General features: G+C 55.3%; 2 protein-coding genes across 2 annotated transcripts; both read left to right on the top strand.

Annotated features, from left to right (window-relative positions):
- Positions 1-149: 149 nt before the first annotated feature.
- On the top strand, positions 150-9039 carry MTA2 (metastasis associated 1 family member 2). The gene is made up of 18 exons (XM_039257688.1): positions 150-655; positions 1423-1490; positions 2369-2462; positions 4081-4198; positions 4337-4400; positions 4579-4696; positions 4979-5081; positions 5260-5359; positions 5497-5685; positions 5789-5863; positions 5984-6042; positions 6232-6329; positions 6454-6593; positions 6797-7025; positions 7224-7313; positions 7602-7720; positions 7832-7980; positions 8212-9039. Exons 1-18 carry the CDS (start codon positions 628-630, stop codon positions 8375-8377), a joined length of 2007 nt encoding a protein of 668 aa, XP_039113619.1. The 5' UTR covers positions 150-627; the 3' UTR covers positions 8378-9039.
- A 1644-nt stretch (positions 9040-10683) lies between these two features.
- Positions 10684-19183, top strand: TUT1 (terminal uridylyl transferase 1, U6 snRNA-specific). The gene is given in 9 exon segments (XM_039257722.1): positions 10684-10810; positions 12096-12286; positions 14016-14331; positions 14509-14609; positions 15907-16376; positions 16977-17086; positions 17217-17327; positions 17482-17574; positions 17995-19183. Coding segments are annotated over 9 exon segments (2619 nt in total). The 5' UTR covers positions 10684-10728; the 3' UTR covers positions 19140-19183.
- The last annotated feature ends 441 nt before the right edge of the window (positions 19184-19624 follow it).

Raw genomic sequence — 19624 nt, forward strand, 5'->3', positions numbered from 1 at the left:
GCGCAAAGGCGCGCGAGTCTTTCGCAGCCGCAGGCGGAGTTAAGGGGCTCCGGCGAGGAGAGAGTTAAGCCCAGCACCTCTCCCGCCCTCGGAGGAGGGGCCGAGCTGTAACGGAAATAACCGAGCGCCGGGCCGCGGTTGGCCGGAGGGAGCCGAACCTCTTCCGGAAGTAGCCGATCTCTGGGGTCTCGCTCTCCGACCCGAGCCGAGCGCCGGGCCTTGTTCTCCGGATCGGCCGAAGGTGTTCCGGAAGGAGGCGAAACCCAAGGCGGGCAGGGCAAGCCTTCCCGGCGGCCGGCAGATCCCAACGTCTGGTGGGGCTCCGCGGGGGAGGGGGGGAGCCAGAGCCTGGCTCCGGTCCGGCGGGAGCCGAGCTTGTTCCGGAAGAGGCCGAGCGGACCGGCGCTGGCCTCGGCGTCCCGGGCGTGAGGCGGTAGCTGCGGCGGCGACAGCGCGGGCCGGGATGAACCGCGACGGCTGAGGCAGCGGAGGTGCCGGCTGCGCGGGCCCGACCGAGACTTCCGCGAAGCGCCAGCCCCGCGCTCGGGGCTTCGCCTCGAGCCGAGCCCTGCCCCCGCGCGCCTCCCGGACCCCTTTGTGCGGTCGGAGGCGGCGGCGGGAACGGCCATGGCGGCCAACATGTACCGGGTGGGGGGTGAGTACCGGGGGCAGGAGCTGCGGGGCCCGGGGCGGGAGAAGTCGGGGGCCGGAGCCGGGGCTGGAGAGGCTCGGCACCCGGCAGGCGGGGAGCCGCGTCCGGGGCGGCGTGGTCCGAGCGCGGACCGGAACCGGAACCGGGAGCACAGGGAGCGAAGGTGCGGGGACGGCGACGCGGCGGGGCGCCGAGGACCCCCCCCCCCACCACCGCGGAGAGCCTGCGGGCTGCCCCGACGGCACTCTCGAGGCTGTGTCTGGGGCCCCGGGTCGGGGAGTGGGGCCTGGGAAAGTGGTGCGGAAGGATCTGACAGGGCAGGCATGGGGCGCGGAGGGCCGAGGCGACAGCTCTGCCACCTGAGCGGGAGCCGCCGGGAGGCTTCCTCTCACCGGGGCGTTATTGTGCGCCTGGGTTCGGAAAGGCGAGGGCCCTGCGCTAGAGCGAACAATTGCTCGCTTGGCCGATACCGGGGTGCAACTACATCGCTGAATTGTGGGAACTGCAGGGGGACCCCCTACTTCTTGTCTCTTCGTTAAGGCTCACTTTTGAGCGAAAGATCGGATATTTGAACTAGGTGGTCAGGGGTGGTGGCGGGGGGGGGGAAATCCCTTATTTTTCCGTAGTCTCTCTACTTCCACATTTCAGCGTTCTCTCTACCTGGACCCTTATTCTTTTGGTCCTCTCCCGCCTCCTTTCTCTCCTACCCTGGTGCTCTGGCTTTCCCGTCTCCTCTGATCTTCCCGGTGCTTCCCCACCCTCTCCTACAGATTACGTCTATTTTGAGAATTCATCCAGCAATCCTTACCTGGTTAGACGGATTGAGGAGCTCAACAAGGTGAGTGGAGCAGAGTCCCACCCCTGTCCCTTCCGGGACCTCCCTCCTTCCAGGAGGATCTTTTTCTTTTGAGGTCGCTAACTTCAGGTGGAAGAGAGAGATCCAGAGGAAACTAGCCCTATCCTTAGTGCCCATTCATATTCATTCATTCATTTATTCATTCATTCATTCATTCATTCATTCGGTGTATTCAGGAAAGGCTTTTGAGAGCCAGGTGGGAACTTTCCTATTCTTTCTCTTGGGGGCTAAGGAAAAGGAAAGTCTGAGGCGGGGTGGGGGGTGGGGGGGGGAGTTTGGAAGTCTGTCTCTCAATGTAAGACTTTTTATTTATAATTTCTTGGGTACCTGGGTGGCTCAGTGGGTTGAGGGTCCGATTCGATTTTGGCTCAGGGTTATGGGTTGGAGCCCCGAGTTGGGCCCCATGCTGAGTGTGGAGCCTGCTTGATACTGTCTCTCTGTTTCTCTCTTTCTCCCCTCCCCACCTCATGCTGCTCTCTCTTAAAAAAAAAGAATCATTAATTTCTTGGGTCTTTCTATTTTCACCCTTTGGAAACTACTTCACCATTGCTTCTTCTTTGTGTGTTTCCACTTTATTTTTTTATTTTTGTTTTTTACTTTTTTTTTTTGAGAGAGACAAAGTGAGGCAGAGTGTGAGCGGGGGAGGGGCAGAGAGAGAAGGAGAGACACAGTCTGAAGCAGGCTCCAGGCTCTGAGCAAGCGTTCAGCACAGAACCCTACGCGGGGCTTGAACCCACAAACCGTGAGATCATGACCTGAGCTGAAGTCGGACATTTAACTGACTGAGCCACCCAGGTGCCCCTGTGTGTTTCCACTTTAAAACGACCAATTTTAACTGCCGTTTTCTCCCTCACCCTTAGACAGCAAATGGCAACGTGGAGGCAAAGGTTGTGTGCCTTTTCCGGCGAAGGGACATTTCTAGTAGCCTCAACAGCCTGGCTGATAGCAATGCCAGTGAGTGTCTTTGTACCCCCACCCCACCCCCACCCTCCCTGTCTCCCCCTTTCCCATGATCTGAGGTCTGGGCATGTCTCTGCAGGTGTTTCCCCGGTAGCATGCCCAGAGCGGGCTGTGAGTTCGGGAGTGGGAAATGCCTGGTCCACAGGAGGCCTGTTTCTACACGTTGGGGTTGGATGCAGGGTGGAGAGACAATGATAAGGAGAGGCAGGACCTGGCTGTGTGTGTGTGTGTGTGTGTGTGTGTGTGTGTGTGTGTGTGTGTGTATCCGGATGATAGGTGTGAAGGAAATGATAGTATGTAAACAGGGGAGGAGGAGTAGAGAAGCAGGACCCTGAGGGGCCGTTTTGGGTACATTGGGACAATGGCTGGTGAGCATAAAGGTCAAGGTGAAGAGGAAGAGATTCTACTTAGAAGCCTGCATAACAGGGAAGGAGCCTCAATGTGTGATCACGAGGTGGTGAGGTGGGGAGAACACACTGAAGGGGCCGAAGAGGAAGCTCGGGAAGTTATTTTGCCCTTTTTCCGCTTTCTCACCTCTTCTTCAGTTGGTCTCCACTCCATTTTACGTTTTTCCCTTTTGCCTTCCCTTCCTTTATGATTTCATCTTCTTTTAAAAAATACAGCTCCTCTCTTCCTTAGTTGTTTTTTCCTTTCCTGCTTTGGCTGTTTTTCCTCTTCCTCTTGTTCTTCCTTCTTAAATTATTTTCCTTATTTCAAGCTGCTTTGAGCATGAAGGGGTTAACTAGGAGCTAGGCCTACCAAGTTCTCTGGCCCTCTGGGGTTTCCAGGCCCATCTGGCAGGGGCTGACCTTGGCCTTGTCCAATCAGAAGGGGTGGGGGGTGTGGTCCCCCCTTGCCTTCACACAGGGTTTCAGCACAGGGTTTCCGGAGCACACAGGCAGAGGGGTGGAGCCCGCTGCACCCCCACCCCCCTTCTCCCTGAGGTTGGGAACAATGCACCAATGAGCCTGGGCCTGTGGCTCTCCTGCCCCCTCCCGCTTTGGTTGGCACCCAGCCAGGTTAACCCTTTTCACCAAGGGTTCGGGGCAAGTCACAGCTCCTGGGAAGGAAGGTGTTGGCACTGGCTTGGGAGGTATTGTCCTTGGAAGCCCCACGAACTGAGTAGCCAAGTGGACGGTGAAGGATTGCGAGCGTTGCCTGATGCTCAGGAGCAAAGGATCTCCTGAAATCTGAAAGGAAGGACTAGTAACCACCACCTTATGTGACAGTTTTTCACCATATTGGGTTTCTGGACCTCCGGCTGGTTTAGCAGGAGACGCGAGTGTGATATTCCTGCTGGGCCTAGTGTGGGCAGAGTCGTGCTTTCTGAGTGGCGTCTGAGCATCGGTTCCTGGGATTAGGATGGGTTTCTCTGGCGTTCTTTGTACTCTCAGCAGCTGTTCCCCAGGCACTGGCGATGGGGAGCCAGGAGGACCGCAATGGGGGAGAGGGCCAAGCAGGCAAGCTGGTGGGCTGAGGGTATAAAAGGCAGATGCCTGGGGAGCGCGAAGAAACCAGGCGGGATAGGAAGCGTTTTCCCCCAGTTAGAGTTTCAAGGCGGCTTCTTTCTGAATTCGTTTCCGACTTGACTTCTTCCTCCTTCCTCTCCCAGGGGAGTTTGAGGAGGAGTCAAAGCAGCCGGGGGTGTCAGAGCAGCAGCGACACCAACTGAAGCACCGGGAGCTTTTCCTTTCTCGGCAGTTTGAATCGTTACCAGCCACCCACATAAGGTATGGGACGATCAGGGCCACCGTGGCCTGCGAGCACTTCTTTAGAAGATGGAGAGGAAGGGGGGTGGCATATTGGGGGTGCTGTGCAGGCAGAGGGAACCAGGAGCTCACCCAGGGTTTTGGACCTCTCTTCCCTAGGGGGAAATGCAGTGTGACCCTCTTGAACGAGACCGACATCTTGAGCCAATACTTGGAAAAGGAGGTGAGAAAGAGGTGTGGGGAGAAGGAGGGGGTGGGGATGCGCCAGAAGGCAAGAGAAGAGTACGGCTGGAATGAGGGTCAGGTCCACAGACGGCCGGTCATGGGAACCCTGGATGTTGCCCTCCGCCCCTGCCTCTGAGGAGTGCCGCCCGCTTAGATTTTTTGTCCCCCGTCTCCAGGACTGCTTCTTTTACTCACTGGTGTTCGACCCCGTGCAGAAGACACTTCTAGCTGATCAGGGGGAGATCCGAGTTGGGTGCAAATACCAAGCTGAGATCCCAGATCGCCTGGCAGAGGGTAAGCAACAGGACGAGAGCGAGTGGCCACTGAGTCCTGTAACGTCATCGTCCCCGTGAGCGGTGTGCCCTGGAGTCCTAGGGCCCCATGGCCTTCAGGGCTCTGTGCCATCACCTTGGGCACCGGAAAGGGGCCAGTGGGCACCGAGAGGAAGAAAAGGCTGAAAGCTGAGGTGGCCGCTAGAATCCAGGCAGGAGGCGAGGGGGAGGATGAGGTGCCGTTGCGTCAAGGCCCCTGTTCCCCTTTTATCCTCCCTGATGTTGCCACCGCCCCGCTCCCCAGGAGAATCTGATAATCGGAACCAGCAGAAGATGGAGATGAAGGTCTGGGACCCAGACAACCCTCTCACGGACCGGCAGATCGATCAGTTTCTCGTGGTGGCCCGGTGAGGGGTGGGTGGATGGGCGAGACGGGCTGGGGGAGGTGGGCACGCTCTGCACCGGACTCTCAGAGGTGGACTTGACTGGTTGTTGTGGCCTGTGTGGTTTTCCTCCTCCGGCTTGAGTTCCTCGGGCCGCTCCTGCTTCCTTCTCTCCCTCTTGACTTCTCAATGTCTCCCTTAGGGCTGTGGGGACCTTCGCCAGAGCCCTAGATTGCAGCAGCTCCATTCGGCAGCCAAGCCTGCACATGAGTGCAGCTGCTGCCTCCCGAGATATCACGCTGGTGAGCAGAGGCTGCTGGGCGGTCGGGCGGGCTGGGCTCTGTGGGGACCCGCAGCGCCTGGGGACAGAGGAAGGGTCCCCGAGAGCCCGGCGTGGAGGGTCTCAGGCCATCTCCGTTGCTTCCCACCTTCCCTGCAGTTTCACGCGATGGATACGTTGCAGAGGAATGGCTACGACTTGGCCAAAGCCATGTCGACCCTGGTGCCCCAGGGGGGCCCAGTGCTATGTCGGGACGAGATGGAGGAGTGGTCGGCCTCGGAGGCCATGCTGTTTGAGGAGGCCCTGGAGAAGTATGGCAAGGATTTCAATGATATTCGCCAGGATTTTGTGAGTGGACGGGGCTGGGATGAGAGGTGGAAGAGATGGCGGGTGAGGGAACGAGGACCTGGGGCCAGGCGCCAGCTCAGCTGTCTTCCCTCTGCCTCCTTAGCTGCCTTGGAAGTCACTCGCCAGCATAGTCCAGTTTTATTACATGTGGAAAACCACAGACCGCTACATTCAGCAGGTACGGGCTGGGCTGGGAAGGCTGGGCCGGGGGCCTCCTGCTCACCCCTGCCTTTAAAGTTGATGACATGGTCCTGTGGAGGTGCCCTGAGCCTTCTCTTTCTGTTTTCCCTTCTTGCAGAAAAGATTGAAAGCTGCTGAAGCAGACAGCAAACTAAAACAAGTCTATATCCCCACCTAGTAAGTGTGGTAGGCAGGGGAGGCCGGCATGTGTTCTTCCCGCCCCCCCCCACCCCCGCTCAGTGCTCTTCTCAGTGATTGGCGGTGGGCAGGAGAGTCAAGGGCAGAGGGTCAAATGATAGGGATGAGGTGGACGTGGACTCTCTTTCTTGACCGGCTCCTGGTTCCTCCCCACACTGTTCCCATTAGTACTAAGCCAAATCCTAACCAGATCATCTCCGTGGGCTCGAAACCTGGCATGAACGGGGCTGGATTCCAGAAGGGCCTGACTTGCGAGAGCTGCCACAGTGAGTTCCAGGGAGGGTCAGGGACCCTGGGAGGCAGGGGGTGGGGTCTCCTCTGGCCCGAGGAGACCTAAGGGGCTCAGGTGGCGTGTCTGTCCCACACTCCCCCTTCTCCATGCTCCTGCAGCCACACAGTCTGCACAGTGGTACGCCTGGGGCCCACCTAACATGCAGTGCCGCCTCTGTGCTTCCTGTTGGATCTACTGGAAGAAGTATGGGGGACTGAAGACGCCGACCCAGCTTGAGGGGGCTGCTCGGGGCACAACAGTAAGGACGGACGGGGAACGGGCAGGGAAGGGCGGTAAGCATGTTGACGTGAGCTTGGTGGGGAGGTGGTGGTTGGGGAGACAGGGCGGTTGGGACGCAGTCGAGATCAGGCAGGAATAAACGGCTTTGGGCAGAGAATGAAGGAAAGAAGGGAGCCTCCGTGCCCACCCACGTGCTCCCTTTTTCCTCTCTCTGTCTTCCAGGAGCCACACTCGAGGGGTCATTTGTCTCGACCAGAAGCCCAAAGTCTCTCCCCCTATACGACCAGCGCCAACCGGGCCAAGCTGCTGGCTAAGAACAGGCAAACATTCCTGCTTCAGACCACAAAGCTGACCCGTCTTGCCAGACGCATGTGCAGGGACCTGTTACAGCCGAGGAGGGCTGCCCGACGACCCTATGCCCCTATCAATGCCAATGCCATCAAGGCAGAGTGTAAGGGCAGGGGCGGTGGGGCTAGTGGCAGGCCGGGGTGCTCTGGCCGGAAGGTAGAGACCGGTGTTCTCTGCAGGTTTAATGACAACAGGGACAGCAGGCCACAGCAGTGTGGTAGGAGATTAGATGTGGCTCCTGGCCATAGGAGAGGCCTGGATAGCGAAGCCCCTTCAGAAGCTTTTCCTCTTTGCTCTCCAGGCTCCATTCGGCTTCCTAAGGCTGCAAAGACTCCATTGAAGATTCACCCTCTGGTGCGGCTGCCCCTGGCAACTATTGTCAAAGATTTGGGTATGGGATGGGGAACCAGACTGTGGGGATGGGATGGGGAACCAGTTAGGGAACAGGGTCACTGTCATCCTTTTACTATCAGAGTCCAAAGAGATTTAGTGTGACACACTGTACTCTTGGAGGCTAATGATGGTCTTTGTAAGCTGTCCCATATTACCATAGTGAGCTGAGGTCACACTCCCATGGGAATTGCCCGGCCGCTTTTGGGGATGCCCCCAGAAACTACATAGAGAAGAGAAAACGTGAAAGTTCTCCAACCCTTTTCTGATTTTTTTTTTTTCTTGGCAGTGGCCCAGGCACCTCTGAAACCAAAAACACCTCGGGGTACCAAGACACCGATCAACAGAAACCAGCTGACCCAGAACCGGGGGCTGGGGGGCATTATGGTGAAACGGGCCTATGAGACTGTGAGTTGATGGCTGGAGTGGGCCGGGCTGACTGGGCGGGCTTGTATTTCTGTTAGGGATCTGTGAGCCCTCTCTCACTGTGCTGCCTGCTCCCCTCTCCCCCAACTCCAGATGGCAGGGCCAGCGGTCCCCTTCTCTGCCAATGGAAGGCCTCTGGCCTCAGGGATTCGCTCAAGCTCACAGCCAGCAGCCAAGCGTCAGAAACTTAACCCGGCGGATGCCCCCAATCCTGTGGTGTTTGTGGCCACAAAGGATACGAGGTAGGGAGTTCATCGTAGGAGGGGCTGAGAGGTTGACAACCCAGACTGGTGAGTAAGGATAATGGGCGTTCTGAGCAAGGCCAGCTCCAGGAAGACTGGGTACAGCATGGGGATGCCAGGACAGAATGGGCCAAAAGGCAGAACTGTGGCATGGAATGGGGCGGGCAGGGGAGGGGTGGTTTACCTCAAGGGTCCTAGCCTTCTTCATTCCACTCTTATTTTCCTGGCCAGGGCCCTGCGGAAGGCTCTGACCCACCTGGAGATGCGGCGAGCTGCCCGGCGGCCCAACTTGCCCCTGAAGGTGAAGCCACCACTGATTGCAGTGCGGCCCCCGGTCCCACTCTCTGCACCGTCACATCCTGCCAGCACCAACGAGCCCATTGTCCTGGAGGATTGAGCACCTGCAGGGAGGGAGGGAGGTGGGCTGAAAGCTAGAGGGCGGGTGCCCAGGGCACCCAACCTCCCTTCCCTCTAGTATCAAAGGGAATGAGAAGTGAGGGAGGGAGGGAGCAAGTGAGTGTGTGTCCTCGGAGGGTTCGGGGCGCCCTCTGGTGTTACCACTTGGAGGCTTGTCCCCTTCCACGCCTGGTGGTGGAGGGCACACTGCAGGAACTTGGTCCATTGTGGGAACCTAGCCTGTTTTGGGGGGTAGGACCCACAGTTGTCTTGGACAGTTTCGGGGGGGAGGGTTTTTTAATTTTTTAAAAATTTTGCCTCCCTTTGTGAAAGGGGACGGGGGAGGGGAAGAGTAAATTTGATAGGAGGTGATGGTACCTGGTTGGGGGAGGGGGGCGTGCACTGCCATGACTGCCATGTCTATATCTTCTTTTTTTCTAATGGGGGTTTCTCTTCTTGTCCGGTGTCCGGACTTTTCCTAATTGGAGTTTGAGGCCCCTAAGCTGGCATCAACCCCAGCCCATGCTCTCTTTTCCTTCCCTCTCCTTGTCCCCTCTGCCTTTTGTACGCCAATTCTCAGAAATAAAGATCTTTTGTCCGTTTTTTTAACCTCGGATTCTGTAATTGGTTCTTATAGTAACAAATAAAAAGCTGTTTTCTTCAGCTTCTCCCGGCTCAGCTGTTCTCTGCCATGGGGGGTGGGGGGGGAGCATGTGTGTATCTTTAGTTGGGGGAATAAAGGACAAAGGGACAGGAAAGATGGGGCTTGCCCTGGGAGCAGCTTTCCGAGATAGGCGGCATAGACAGACAGCCAGGTCCCGCTAGCTTTCTCCAGGGAGGCGAACTGCTCCCCAGCTCCCCATGGTGCTGGAACTTAAGCAGACTCATTCAAAACAGTTGCAATCCACCAACTCTCTGGTTGGTGGCTTCCACAGGAAGGGAGGCGAGAAGGTGCTTCTTCTGTTTCCCGACCCTTACCTCTCAGGAAATTCTGGGAGTTGCTGGAAGCCAGGGCAGGATGTAGCCTACCTGGGGCGGGGAGAGGGGCCGGTGCTGCAGAATCCTACCGAGATGCGTGGTTTATTTGCACAAGTTGGCATTTCAAGGAATCCCAAGACCAGCCTCAGTAGCCGCCTGCGTGCTGGGGTCCCCTCTAGTGCTGTCTCCTGCATTTTTGGGTTTGGGGAACAAGCCGGAGCAGGGCGCAACAGAGGAGCGCCTTCGGAGAGTGAACAAGAGGTTAATTAAGCCTGTTCTGTGTGTTCCTTCCACACTTTAGAGAGAGGGGAACACATTCAGCAGCTGGGACTTCGCTTAAGGTTTCAGATCTTGAGATGTCTGTTTCAGGTCCAGGGCGCTTTGCACAGTCCAAGGTTGTGGGCCGACAGCCACAGGAGGAGCTGCTTAGCCCATCTGACAGTCCTCTCCTTGTCATACGCTCTGTCCCTAGGGCCTCCCCATATCCTTTACTCTCCCCGTTTTGAGCGTACACCTCAGCGGTATCGGGCAGAACTGACCACTCTACCAGTCTGGGGAAAGCAGCATTTTCTCTCTCCAGTGTCTCCGCTCATCTGCCACATGGTAGGTTCCATCGCCTGCCTTGAGATGGGCCGGTGGCTGCGGCGCCTCGTGAGTACACATCACGCAGCCCACAACCGCGGAAGGAAAGCCTGACTCATCGGGACCGCAGCGATCTGGCTGTGGCTGAGTGGAGTCCAGAAGGCGCCCGCGGGGCTAGAGCTCCCCAACCAGGACGAGGAAGTGGTCCCAGAACGCCCACTTTGTGGGGGAGGACAGAGGGCAGGAGGAGAGAGTAACAGCTCTAAGGAACTTGGGCGTTCAGGGACAGCCTTGAGCTTCGTGAAGTTTCCGCATCCTCCGCCTTTATTCGCCAGGTAAATAAGGGGTAGGGGATGCAGCGCCGCGGGTCTCTAACCGCCCCCCTTGAAATAACGTGCAAACTCCACATTCTGCGACGGGTCAGCAAGTCCAGGGCACGCAGGCTTTAAACCGCCGCCAGCGCCGGCTTTTGTGGCCGCTATATGAATATTCATGACGCTTTGGGCCAATCAACGCTTAAGTGGCTCAGAGCACACCAATCGGCTTGCCGCATGCAGATAAGTATCAAAGATGGGCGGCTTTTCCTGAAGCGGGTGGAGACTTAAAGCAGGGTGGAAACGGAACCCTAGGCTTAGGGACTCAGTTTCCGGAGGAGTGTACTTGCGCGATTGGCCCTGCTACGTCATTTCCTAGTGGACTGGCGGAAGTTGCTTCCAAGCGGGCTGCGATTTGTAGGCGTGAGTTCCGGTGGCGGCGGGAGTGGTTGTGTGTTGTCCGTACTGGAGAGTCGCGATGGCGGCAGTGGATTCGGATGTCCAGTCGCTGCCTCGTGGCGGTTTCCGCTGCTGCCTCTGCCACGTTACTACAGCCAACCGTAAGCGGTGGCTTGTGAGGGGGTGGTTGTGAGCTTTCGTCTTTGGGTCCGAGTTTTTGTCAAGTCGGTTGGTAGGGTCACTCACCCCCCCCCCCTTTTCACTCCGCCTTTACGAAGGGATTGGAGAGTGGGGAAAGCCCCCCCCCACCTCCCCCCTCCTTCCCAGTATCCGAAATCTCTACATCCAAAGTTTCATGATCGTATTCCCTCTACGACCGGCGTCTCCTTGTGCCTGTTACTCGGCTGGGCTCTCGGGCGGGGTGAGGGGAGGGGATTCAGTGATGAAGGAGCTCACCATCTAGCGATGGAGGCAATTCAGTGCTCTATGGATACGTTTAGACAGCTGTGGGATCACAGAGGAAGTAGCACTTAACTCAGGGAAGCCCTACAGAGGAGCTACGCCAAGGCAGAGATGGGTGAAGTAGCATGGCTTGCCTGACTAGAAAGTGGGTTCCGCAAAGTAAGACGGGATTCTTGTATGAAAGCGCCTTCGGGCTCAATGAAACCTCAGATTCCACTTATGAAGTCTGGAATCGTGATCTTCCCTTAACTGGAATCGTGATCTTCCTTAAACAGGATCTTCCATTCTTGTTCTTTGTGAATGGCAGTACCTCTGTTTGTCCCGTAGGGCAAGCCAGAAATCCAGGGTCATCTTCCCTGGCTCCACATATACATTGATGACGATAAGCAGCTGACCCCAAATTTAATGATAATAAAAAAATAATAGCTAAACTTTCCCCATGTTTAACATGTACCAGACTCTGACAGGAACTCTATATGCATAATACCTATGTGGTACTGTTAATACCTTCATTTTGTAGATGCACAGAGAGGTTAAGTAACTTGCCCAAGATCTCACACAGCTTGCCGGAGCTGAGAATTAAACTTGGGCAGAGTGACTTCAGATCTTGCACTTGCAATCTCTATACCATACCTAGGGATGATTCATGAGGGAATAGTCTAGGATCCTGTTTTATTTAGTTCTTCTGTATATGACCTGGATATAAGTTTCCTGTTAATTTCTTTATAATTTGCAGGTGTTACTCTAGCACTTAGAGATGGTTTAAGTGGTAGCCAGTTCTCTGGGGGAACCACTTAGAATGTATTATGTAGACAGATGGACAAGAAAGAAAGGTGAAAAGAGCCAGGACTTTGTTTATTCAAAGATCACACTTTCTATGGCTCGGAAGGATTAGTAGAATTTAAGTATGTATTTCAGTAAAGTCGGGGGATAGGTCCACGGAAGAGTGATTTGGTTGTTTTTGTTTCATGTTTATCTTTGCAGGGCCCAGCCTAGATGCCCATTTGGGAGGCCGGAAGCACCGGCACTTGGTAGAACTACGAGCTTCCCGAAAGGCCCAGAGTCTTCGAAGTGTGTTTGTCAGTGGCTTTCCCCGGGATGTGGATTCTGCACAGCTTTCTGAGTACTTTGGGGCATTCGGACCTGTGGCCAGTGTCGTCATGGACAAGGACAAGGTAGAGTGAATGGCGCTTGGGGTAAAGAATGAGTCAGGTGTGCCACACACAAAAAGAAATAAGAGAGAAACCAGCAGCCCTGTTTCAGCCGGTGCCTTATCCTTGGTGGGCTTGTTGGCGGTGGACAGCAAAGTACTTGGGCCAGTCCAGCTCTGTGAGCCTCCCCCCGCCGGCCCCTGCTTGGATTTTATCAGTTCACCAGAGTTGTCGGGGGACTTACTGTCCATTTAATTATTCAGTCAGTCTTCTTCTTCTTCTTCTTTTTTTTTTTTTTTTTTTTAATGTTTTATTTACTTCTGAGAGAGAGAGACACACAGAATCTGAAACAGGCTCCAGGCTCTGAGCTAGCTGTCAGCACAGATCCTGACGCAAGGCTCAAACCCACAAACCGTGAGATCATGACCTGAGCTGAAGTCGGATGCCCAACCGACTGAGTCACCCAGGCGCCCCATGAACTGCTTGGTTTATAATAAGGTTTCAGCAAGTGGTAGCACCTGCTGGGGGTGACTGTATTGAGAAGAGAAAAATGGCCAGGACACAGCCTTCTGAATCTGTCCTCCATGATGCCTTCAGTGGGGTTCTTGACAAAAATATGTGTGCAAAGACAAGGCCAGGGAAGGAGACACCTAATTCCTAGCTGGGGCTTTGGTTCCAAACTTGGTGTTGAACTGGTGAGTCATGTGACTCCTCGGAGTTGGAAGATGGGCCTGGGACGGCCCAAGTGGCTGTCTTTCTGCTTGTTTCACTGTTTTCTTGCTGTGTTTGGCATAGGGTGGAAGTGAGATGAGTGATAAAATTGACACTTTTAAAGTATACAATTTACTGGTGTTAGTATATTTACAAGGCTCTACACCCATCCTTCTGGAATGTTTATATCACCCGTCGTCTGTGATTCAGGCCTGTGTGCTGGTGAGGCTGTTCCCCCTGTCCCACCGCTCCATTAATTAACTAATTAATTAATTTATTTATCTTTTTTTAATTAAAAAAATTTTTTTAATGTTTTATTTATTTCTGAGAGAGAGAGAGACAGTGTGAGCAGGGGAGGATCAGAGAGAGAGGGAGACACGGAATCTGAATCAGGCTCCAGGCTCTGAGCTAGCTGTCAGCACAGAGCCCGATGTGGGACGCTTAACTGACTGGGCCACCCAGGCGCCCCACTCCATTCATTTTAATTTGTGGATGTGGTGTGAGGTAGGGGGTCCAACATCATTCTTTTGCATTTGGCTGTCCAGTTGTCCCAGCACCATGTGTCAAGAAGACTAATCTTTCCTCATTGAATAGTTTTGACAACTGTGTTAGCAATCAGTTGACCATCGAGGTATGGGTTTAATTTCTGGAGTGTCCATTCCATTCCCTTCGCCTTTTTCTTAAAGTTTATTTATTTATTTAGAGAGAGACAGAGATAGTGTGAGTGGGGGAGGAGCAGAAAGAGAGGGAGACCGAGAATCCCAAGCAGGCTTTGCACTGTGAGTGCTGAGCCCAGCTTGGGGCTCAAACCCATGAAACCGTGAGATCATGACCTGAGTGGTAGTTGGACACTTAACCGACTAGGCCACCCAGGCACCCCAAGAATTGTTTATCTAAGTATGTTCCCTGTTCAGAAACATTAAGCAAATATTCCCAATTTAGAGGGTGGTCCCAATTTCAAAGAATTTCACCCACTGTCAAACCATGTGTTTGGATTCTTGGTTCCAAAATCGTGATCAGTGCCCCTCTTGTGATCTGCCAGGGAGTTTTTGCTATCGTGGAGATGGGGGACCTAGAGACCCGGGAAGCTGTCTTGGCACAGCCCCAGCACAGCCTGGGAGGACATCGCCTGCGGGTCCGGCCACGGGAGCAGAAAGAGTTCCAGAGCCCTGCCTCCAGATCCCCCAAAGGGGTGGCCCCTGACAGTCACCAGCTGGCCAAAGCACTAGCCGAGGCCCCAGACGTCGGGACACAAATGGTGAAGCTCGTGGGGCTGATGGAGTTGTCTGAGGCCGAGCGGCAGCTTCGGAGCCTCGTCGTGGCCCTGATGCAGGAGGTCTTCACAGAGTTCTTCCCCGGTGAGTCCGCTCCCTTTCCGTGTCTCCCTGTCCTTCCATCTGCCGAGTCCGCGTCCCCGGCTCCCCCGCAGCTAAAGCCATTTATCCGGCTGCTCTTCCCTCTTTGTGCCCCAGCGCTCTTCCACCCCATGCTCTTCTCTAATGTCGCCCCACTTTTATTTTCTGCGTGGTGCCCAGGCTGTGTGGTCCACCCTTTTGGGTCTTCCATAAACAGTTTTGATGTCCATGGCTGTGATCTTGACCTCTTCCTGGATTTGGGTGACTTGGAAGAGTCCCAGGTGAGTGAGCAGGGAGGCAGCTAGGAAGAGTCAGTGGGGACGGTCATCTCTCTCAGGCTTAGTTCCTCACCTGTAAAATGGGGATAATAGAACCTACCTAAAAGGGTATTGTCATCAGAGAATGTGAATGTGGATGGGTATTAGATAGAGTGAATGTGAATTGACAGAGGGATACGTGGCATTTATAATGGGACTCAGATTTCAAAGCGGTGTATGTAATGCCTCATTTTGGGAAAAAAATATATAAAAAAGCGTACAATAGAGTGATTTGGGGGTTATGTCTTTGCTTGTCTATATTTTATAATATATAGTTTCTGCTTTTGGAATAGGAAAGGTTGTTAGTATTTTTGTAAAAGGCTTTGTTTTTTAGAGCAGTTTTAGGTTTACAGGAAAACTGAGCAGAAAGTACAGAGTTTTCATCTACTCCCTACTTCACAAAAAGGGTTATTTTAAACTAGCTTTTTTAAAGTCTATTTATTCGTTTTTGAGAGAGAGAGCAGAGGCGGTGGAGGGGCAGAGAGAGAGAGAGAGAGAGACAGAATCCAAAGCAGGCTCCAGGCTCCGAGCTATGAGCACAGAACCCGACATAGGGCTCGAACCCACAGACCATGAGATGATGTACTGAGCCGAAGTTGGACGTTTAACCCACTGAGCCATCCAGATACCCCACATAAAGGGCATTTTTAAAAATAAATTCATCATTCTTCTTTTCTTTCTCCCTACGCACGCACACACGCACACACACTTTGTATTTTCAGAATCATTTGAGAGCAGGTTGCATATGTGATGACCGGAATAGTCCTATTCCAAGTCCTATGGCTTGAACCCATCAGCAGTGAGATCATGACCTGAGCTGAAGTTGGACGCTTAACCGACTGAGCCACCCAGACGCCCCAAAAGATTATTTTTAATGTAATTAAGTTGATTTATTTTTAAGTTTGGTTTTTTTGCGAGAGAGAGAATGTACGAGCAGAGGAGGGCAGAGAGAGAGGGAGGGAGAGAATCCCAAGCAGGCTCTGCACCCTCAGCACTGAGCCCGATGCGGGGCTTGATCTCATGAACCATGGGATTGTGACCTGAGCCGAAATCAAGAGTCAGACCCTTAACTGACTAAGCCACCCAGGCACCCCAGGTTATTTTTAATTTCAGAGCAGGATTGTGAGGATGAGTGGAGTTAATATATATAAAGCCCTTGCAATGGGGCCAGCATGTCAGCAGTAATAGATCTTGGGGAGTGTTGCCCACGTGGGGAACGGCAAGAGAGGTGACTGTTCACTCAGATCATTTCTATCCACAGCCAGCCCCAAAGGCTCCAGAGTCTCCGTCTTTGGATTCGGCCCTTGCATCCCCACTGGATCCTCAAGCCCTGGCCTGTACCCCAGCTTCCCCATCAGACTCACAGCCTCCTTCTCCCCAAGACTAGGAAGCCCTGGACTTTGAAACCCCCTCCTCTTCCCTGGCACCCCAGACTCCGGACTCTGCTTTGGCCTCTGAGACCCTTGCGTCTCCCCAGTCCCTGCCTCCAGCCTCCCCACTGCAGGAGGACCGGGGAGAGGGGGACCTGGGGAAGGCCCTGGAACTAGCAGAGGCCCTGAAAGAGGGGGAGAAAAGGGACGGGGTGGCCATGCTGGAGTTGGTGGGATCCATTCTTCGGGGCTGTGTCCCTGGAGTGTATCGAGTCCAAACTGTGCCCTCTGCCCGGCGCCCTGTGGTCAAGTTTTGCCATCGGCCTTCAGGTCTCCACGGTGACGTCTCCCTCAGTAACCGGTACTTTTGTTGTGGGGGTGGGGCGGTTTGGAAAGGGCAGGCTGGGGTGGTCAGGAGGGAGCCCCTGTGTGGGAAGCTCCTGCCTTGCTGAGCGTCCGGGTTATCCTTGTTTGGTCCCATCCCTCTTTCTGCCACTTGTCACCTGTCTGGCATCCATTTTCATGAACGTAAAGTGTGTTCCTTGGGATACTGTTCTTAGGGGATTTAGGAAAGAGTCAGGGTGGAGTAAGTTGGGAAATGCTAAGTTAGATGCAAATAGGTTTCTCCCTCTCCCCCACTTTCTCTTTCTTTCTCTCTTTCCTTACCTCTTTTTCTCCCTCCCTTCCTGTCTTTGTTTCTTTCCATATGAAAGGCTTTGTTTGAGCAGTCTTGTGGAATGGCCTATCCAGGAGGGGCATATGGGATGTAGTGTTTTCCTCAAACACATTGATGACTTTTGTCTACTGGTTTGCATGACCGCTATGTCCGCAAACACTTGGGAAACCCTCTTTTGGCCTTCTTCCAGTGGCCCCCGTTCTGCAAGCCTGGAATGAGAATTGGGGGAGGGGGATGAAAGGTTCCGAGTGTCCCCAAGCACTGACGCCCCGGTCTTTGTTCCAGGCTGGCCCTGCATAACTCTCGCTTCCTGAGTCTCTGCTCTGAGCTGGATGGGCGAGTACGGCCCCTCGTTTATACCCTCCGCTGCTGGGCTCAGGGCCGAGGGCTGTCAGGTGAGGGGGAAGCAGGAGACTTGGGGCGGGGCTGGTGTTGGGGCAAAGGGAGGGAAGGGGCGGCAGGTGCAGGAACCAGGGAGGGTGTTAGATGGCATCCTGAATCTAACTGGAATTATTATTTACCCAGGGAGTGGCCCCCTTCTCAGTAACTACGCCCTGACCTTGCTCGTGATCTATTTCCTTCAGACCAGGGACCCTCCTGTGTTGCCCACTGTATCCCAGCTCACCCAGAAAGCAGGTACAGCAGCCTGGCTTCACCCTCTGCATCTTGTTAGCGGCAGTTGTTCTCTATCCCGTTTAGATGTGCTAACCTACCCCAGGAATGAGGTCTCTGCTCGGCTCCCCAAATCTTCCTGCTTCCAGGCTCACCCTCCCCTTTTACACTTTCATAGGTGAAGGCGAACAGGTGCACGTTGATGGCTGGGACTGTAGTTTCCCCAGGGATGCCACACGACTGGAGCCCAGCACCAATAAGGAGCCCCTCAGTGAGTTTGGGGAGCCCGGTAAAGGATTAATAAATGATGTTAGTCACAGCCGTAGATAACATAGCTCAGGTCCTGTTTGCCAGGCACGGTTCTCGTGCCACATCGTGGGAAAGCTAGTATTGTGACTGCCACTTTACGGATGAAGAAGCTGTGCGTTGTGCGTTGGAGCAGTTGAGTGGCCTGCTTAAGGTCACACTGGTAGCCAGCGAGGGGAAGGAGCAGCGTCTGGGCAACAGTGTTGCTGGGGGCCGGGGAGAGAGGCTGGACCTTTTATCTAGAGAGACCGGAGGAGCCTGGTCTGACCCTCTTCTGAGCTCCTTGGAAGGGAACAGGAAGTCCTCAGGGAATTCCTCTAGTGCAGGCCTGGCTCCGTTCTGGCCCCTAAGTAACCCCCTCTGCCTGGTTTTCCTCCTCCTCCAGGTTCTCTGCTAGCCCAGTTCTTCTCCTGCGTCTCTTGCTGGGATCTTCGTGGCTCACTGCTGTCTCTGCGGGAGGGTCAGGCACTGCCTGTGGCAGAGGGCCTGCCCTCTAATCGCTGGGAGGGTCTGCGCCTTGGCCCCATGAATCTCCAGGACCCCTTTGACCTGAGTCACAATGTGGCAGCCAATGTGACCAGCCGGGTGGCCGGGAGGCTGCAGAACTGTTGCCGAGCGGCAGCCAATTACTGCCGGAGCCTGCAGTACCAGCGCCGCTCCTCGCGGGGTCGGGACTGGGGGCTGCTCCCCCTTCTGCAGCCCAGCTCCCCTAGCTCCCTGCTGTCCGCAACGCCCATCCCCTTACCCCCTGCTCCCTTCAGCCGGCTCACCGCGGCCCTGGCCCAGGTGTTAAGGGAAGCACTGGGATGCCATATAGAACAGGGAACCAAGAGACTGCGGTCGGAGGGAGGTGGACCCGAGGAGTCTCCCCAGGGAGGGACAAGCAAAAGACTGAAGCGAGACGGACAGGAAAACAGCTGGGTCGAGGGGCGGGAGGAGCAGCAGGGATGTACGGGAGACCCCAGCGAAGACGGGGTGGAGGAAATGGTCATAGAGGTTGGAGAGACGGTGCAGGACTGGGCCGTGGGGAGCCCTGGGCGGCCCGGGGAGCCACCCCATGTGACGGGGAAGCACCTAGCCCCTGGAGAGGAGGGGCGGGCAGGCCACGTGGCGCTGGCAGAGCAGGGGCCCAAAGGACCTGAGGCAGCGGGAGAAGGGGCTCGGAGTGAGGCAGGGAAGGGGGTGTCCCTCTCAGCGAGCTGGCGCTGTGCCTTGTGGCACCGAGTGTGGCAGGGCCGGCGGCGTGCCCGGCGGCGCCTGCAGCAGCAAACCAAGGATCGAGACGGAGGCGGTGCCGGTGCGGCAGAGTGGCTGGCGGTGGAGGCTCAGGTGACCCAGGAGCTGAGAGGACCCAGCAGTGCTGCACAGAGGCCGGCGGCTGGGCCACTCCTGACCTTTGTGGCGGTCGCCTCCCAGGCTGACCAGACTCTCACTGTGACCCCGCTCCAGGATTCTCAAGGCCTGTTCCCTGACCTCCATCATTTCTTACAGGTTTTCCTCCCTCAAGCACTTCGAAACCTCCTCAAGTGAAGACAGGGACCCGAAGGGGCAATAAAGCTGCTACTTAATAAACACTACAGTGTCCTAATTTCCACCCGGTAGTACTCCGCCTTCCACCCAGTACTTGCCCTCCCCAGACCTTACTGCCTCCTCTCAGAGGTGCCTTTGGCCACCGAAAACTGTGTCCGCCTGTTCCATCACACCAGCCATCACAACTCGCAGCGAGTGCCTGGGAGGGCGTGTTCCTGCTCCCGGAGCCCAGCCAGCAGGGTTCCTGAAACTGGGGTGCTGGGTGGGTGGCTTGGGCAGTAGCTGTGAGGAGAACCAGGTTTGCCTCCACGTTTACCTTGCTGCCCAGATTTATGTGGTGACGGCTTGAAACGGGTTCAGGGTTACCCATCGTGAGTGAACTGCCCGTACGTACTGGGCGCAAGGGATCGGCTGTGTCGGCCCTCCCCTGCTGCAGGCCCAGCACCAGAGCCGTTCTTGCAGTGACTGCATCCCGGGGCCACAGG

The sequence above is a fragment of the Hyaena hyaena genome, unplaced genomic scaffold (genome assembly GCF_003009895.1).
Source record: "Hyaena hyaena isolate Hyena2069 unplaced genomic scaffold, ASM300989v1 scaffold_632, whole genome shotgun sequence".
Taxonomy (NCBI): domain Eukaryota; kingdom Metazoa; phylum Chordata; class Mammalia; order Carnivora; family Hyaenidae; genus Hyaena; species Hyaena hyaena.

Coding starts and splice junctions, on each gene's coding strand:
- MTA2 (XM_039257688.1), top strand. CDS start 628: ATGGCGGCCAACATGTACCGGGTGGGGG. Junction 656..1,422: donor CAACATGTACCGGGTGGGGG/GTGAGTACCGGG, acceptor CCTCTCCTACAG/ATTACGTCTATTTTGAGAAT. Junction 7,314..7,601: donor AACTATTGTCAAAGATTTGG/GTATGGGATGGG, acceptor TTTTCTTGGCAG/TGGCCCAGGCACCTCTGAAA.